This window comes from Austrofundulus limnaeus, unplaced genomic scaffold, assembly GCF_001266775.1.
Source record: "Austrofundulus limnaeus strain Quisiro unplaced genomic scaffold, Austrofundulus_limnaeus-1.0 Scaffold365, whole genome shotgun sequence".
NCBI lineage: Eukaryota > Metazoa > Chordata > Actinopteri > Cyprinodontiformes > Rivulidae > Austrofundulus > Austrofundulus limnaeus.
This window is the reverse complement of record NW_013952767.1, coordinates 20007-24457: the sequence shown is the minus strand read 5'-3', so window position 1 is coordinate 24457 and position 4451 is coordinate 20007. Positions and strand designations below refer to the sequence as shown.

The 4451-nt window shown below is 35.4% G+C and overlaps 2 protein-coding genes across 2 annotated transcripts in view; one reads left to right on the top strand and one right to left on the bottom strand.

Annotated features, from left to right (window-relative positions):
* LOC106528258 (WD repeat-containing protein 63) overlaps positions 1-3125 on the bottom strand; it is a gene marked incomplete at its 3' end in the record, with an annotated part of 8469 nt that extends 5344 nt beyond the window's left edge. The window contains 4 exon segments of the mRNA XM_014023382.1: positions 1459-1500; positions 1588-1663; positions 1786-1852; positions 3104-3125. Coding sequence (XP_013878836.1) covers positions 1459-1500; positions 1588-1639 — 94 coding nt within the window.
* A 121-nt stretch (positions 3126-3246) lies between these two features.
* Positions 3247-4451, top strand: part of mcoln3b (mucolipin TRP cation channel 3b) — a gene marked incomplete in the record, with an annotated part of 15121 nt that continues 13916 nt past the window's right edge. Inside the window, 3 exon segments of the mRNA XM_014023381.1 lie at positions 3247-3395; positions 3731-3958; positions 4053-4220. Coding sequence (XP_013878835.1) covers positions 3740-3958; positions 4053-4220 — 387 coding nt within the window.

The following is a 4451-nucleotide window of genomic DNA, read 5'->3' as shown; positions in this document are numbered from 1 at the left end:
GTATTTATATTTGTGTACAAGCTAAAAAGCCTGTGTTTTTAGGGTTATTAACGAAGTTCATGTACTCAGACCAGTAATATTTGGGGTCACAAGTTTTTGCCATGGATATTTTTTGGGTCATAAGATAAAAAGTTTGGGAACCACTGCTTTGTACAACACTGGAAGAAAGTGAACTGACAGATACCAACAAGCTTGATGTTCTCTGTTTTTCTGACCAAATAAGCCCAGTCCTTCATCTGCCATATCACACTGAAATCCAACACCAGTGATTTTTTTCTTTCTTTCACACTTATGGTATATTTGTATAATCCATACCCTCCACATCTTAGCAAGGCTTAGACCAGGGACACACAACAGTGTAAACAAGGCTCTGCATAATAATAGTTTTCCTCCTGCTTGCGGTTTTCTCTCTTCAAAGTCTTTCCACAAGGTTGCTGAGAGGACGCTGGGAATGCTGGAGCGAAGCTTAAGTAACCACTTCCCGACTGGGTGTGTCAAACCTTTTTTCCACTCACACCACTTGGGCCTCCTGCCAAATCATTGTAGTGGAAACTCACACCCTTCATTTCACAACGATATGTGTCAACGATGGAATTTGTATTCATGGGAAACGTTTGTTTTAGGAGACAGAGTGCATGGAGTCTGATGTTTCAATCCCCACAAAGAATGCAATTATTGTTTTTGTTGGGTTCTCCGAAAAGTTATTTTGGATTTGTCAGGCTTTTAATTGTTCCTTTTATTCTGTAATAATGTTTAGATGCAGGAACAACACACATCACTGATTATTACTCCATGTGTGACAAATGAACTGTTATCTTATTTTAATTCCCTCGAGGTTAAAAACACACTAAAAATGCTTTGATTGAGTCAAAGTACATCATTACTCTGGCAAAACTGGCTTCTGTCTGTTTGTAATAAATCTGAATATATTTATCAGTTTATTTGACATTTTTATTTACATTTGAGCCAAAGGACACCATATTATAAATAGTGGCCTTTAGCAATAAACGCCCCAAAGAAATTACAAGGAATCTTTCAAACCGTCAAATAAAAAGTGATCAAGTCCAACAAATTTTAAATCTAATGATAATTAARTATCCTAAAAGAATTGCAATATTTACTGTACTCAAAATAAAGTACTATTTTTGAAACTTTCTGATTCTTTCTATTTATGCTCAGGGCTACTAAATCTGATGTGTCAACAAACAGGAGGGAGTTTGTCCTGTTGGGAAAATATGTATAGCTGCAGAAAATCTATGCAGGATAAAAAAATAAAAAATAAAAAAAACTCCACACACCAATTCACGGATTAGCCAAGGAATGGTATGTACTTTCTTTAAAAGAAAAAAAAACACAATTAATTTGTTCCCCCTTTACCATATTATAAACAGGCTAAAATTACAGAAAGAAGTAACGCAAATCTGAAAAAAAAAAAAACAAAACTAAAAAATCACTTACCAGCCCTTTCTTGAGAGGCAGCAGAGTGACTCTTCTTCCTACCTGAAAGTAAAGAAAAGTCAATTAATTGTTCTGATACAAAAATGCATRAATTTAACACATTAGGTGTATAAATAATCAGATATTCACTTTTACTGCTCCCCTTTCCACTGCTTGAGCGATTCCTTTCCTTGGGTGCCATCCTTGTTCTTTGGATTTACAGACTCTACAGTCAAAAACAATTATAGTTATGACAATACTAATACTAATACTAATACTAATATTACTACTAATAATAATAATAAGACAACTAGTTTATCTTGTCCATATTAATATTTCAATTTTCACCTGGCTAAACTCAGTCACAGTGGCAGCAAAGATGATTCAAGTGCATTATCAGTGCATGTGGCGACATCTAGTGGAGAAAACAAAAACTGCAATGTTGTTGAAGCATTTTTGGGCATGCAGTAAAAACAAACAAACAAACAAACAAACAAACAAACAAACAAACAAACAAACAAACAAACAAACAAACTTTACAGATACTTTTTTATTTTGTACAGTAAATGAGTGAAAAAGAAACAATTTTGTTGTCCATGGACTATTGTTTAGTGAACAAAATGGGTGAAAATGTGAGGTTTTGAGCTGCATTTCGAGCTCACTTTTCACAGTGCTAGAAATCAAATATGAGCAGTTTGATTCTGTCTAAACTTACGCTCCTGTTAAAATACAAAGTACTGAATAAAAAAGGTTATTCAGTAAATGGGTTGTGCTGTTTGTAAATGTCTTAGCTCACTCAGTCCTGTTGCTTTTCCACTGCCGTTGGAAATTATGATTTGCGCCTCAAAATAATTTAAAAATAATCAGACTGATACCCTCAGCAAAAAGTAGTATACGCCCGTATCCATTGAATATACTAATTTTAAACTAAAAATAAAAGAGTACATTTCCATTTTACGTTTTATGTACTTATCTGAGATATACTTAACCAAGTTTATCTTACACTATACTGAAAGTATACTAAAAGTTTACATGCTCTAGTCTATACTGATGTTTAAACTTTTGGCCAAAAGAAACTTTAGCAGTACACTGAAAGTACATTTTCCACACAGACTGGTTTATTTGTTGTATATTTCAAGATCAAACTAAAAGTATACTTAGATTACTTTCAGTATACTTCTAAGTATGCTTTCATAAGGTAAATGTGGGCCAATTTTGTCCTAGAAGTATACTTGTTAGTAAAGTACTAGTATACTTATACTTATAAATAATGGTAAACAATTGTAAATAAAAGTACACTTAGGGAAATATACTTTAGTATACTTAATGACATGTACTTAAAGTGTACTTACTTTTGTAAGTAATTTTGTAAGTTTATAAACCAACAAAAGACATCGTAACAGTACTTAAAGTATACTTTTTATTAACAAAAAAGTCCCAATTTAGTACGAACAAGTATTAAATCAGAATACTTTCTAGTACACTACAAGTACATGGTGCCTAGCATACTTGATAAACTTAWACTCAAGTATTAAAATGAACTTCAAGTAAACTACKTTTTGCTAAGGGTATAAATAAGTTCACAATAAACGTCACTTATTTAAACGCTAAAATTAAAGCAAATATGCGTAATTTATCAGTTATCATCATCAAACCTCCGACTTACCACTGCTCCGCGACCATGTTTGGTTTCTATTAGTTACAATAGAGGCGGAACCGTGAACGGACTACTTGACGGACGTGTGGGTAAGCCAATCATATTTCAGGGATTCCGTGACGTAACGAGGCAAGTGTTTCTGAAGTTTCTGTCGCCTCCGGTCTGTTAATTCATGTCTCTTGGGGGTAAAAGTGGTTTTTTTGTGTGGTAATTTGTATCGAAACGAAGCCTTTTTGAGTCGGAGCTCGTGTTCTAACCGGTGCTGTGGAAGTGGACCGACCTGGGCCAGTGCGGGTCCTCGGTAACATTTTTACGTATTTGATCCATGTTTCTGGTTTCTGAACTGTGTGTTGTTAGTTAGCAGCTTCAGTTCATTTTAACCACCTCTGTCTTTTAGTGAAAATTTACTCTTTTATTGCAGCGAGTCTTGGTTCATTTATTTCCTTATTCTCTGGCCAAAATAAAACAACCAAACCTGAAAACTGGTCAGTCTAAATAACCAACATGGCTTCTCCTTTTTGTGGTTATTAACCTGCAATTAATCCGTTTTAATTAAGTGRCTATCATGCTATAAGCTTTTCTGTCACATGTTGTGAACTTCCATTTGTTTCCTTCTAAATAAACATATTTTTGCAGTGATCTCAGATGGAGGAGTCCAGTGATGTGTATGATGATGCTTTTAACATAAACAACCCCTGTGAGGACCACCAGCCCCAGAACCTGGAGGACCTGCTGGAAGTGGACCGCCTCAGAAGGAGGATCAAGTACTACTTCATGAACCCGTGTGAGAAGTACCACGCCAGGGGGCGAAAACCCTGGAAACTCATACTGCAGATAATTAAAATTGCCATTATTACCATACAGGTGTGTAGACTTAACGTCAAACTCAGACAGAATAATCCTGCTCACTGCTCACATTCTGCTTCCTCTTTTTTTATTTTTTTGATTATTATTATAGCTGGTGTCTTTTGGACTGAGCAACCAGATGGTTGTTACTTTCAAAGAAGAAACCCTGATGACATTCCAGCACCTCTTCTTGAAAGACGTTGCTGACGGRGGCACGGAGACGTACGCTTTGTACAAACAGGCAGATGTTTACGAGCACATCCAGTACATCATTACACAGGTAGGAACAGAAAGTAGGCCAAACTTTGTCTTTCTGTATATTATTGCCTTATTTTTTGACCACGTGGCATTGCAGGTCTCCTTTTTGCTTTTGTGCTGCTGTAAATTATTGTTGGACTTTTACAACCCTGCCAACTTATACAACATGAAAACCAGACGACTTATCATGTGACTGTTCACATTCTGAGCTTGTCTTAGGCTCAGAGGATATACAGTATAATATATATATATG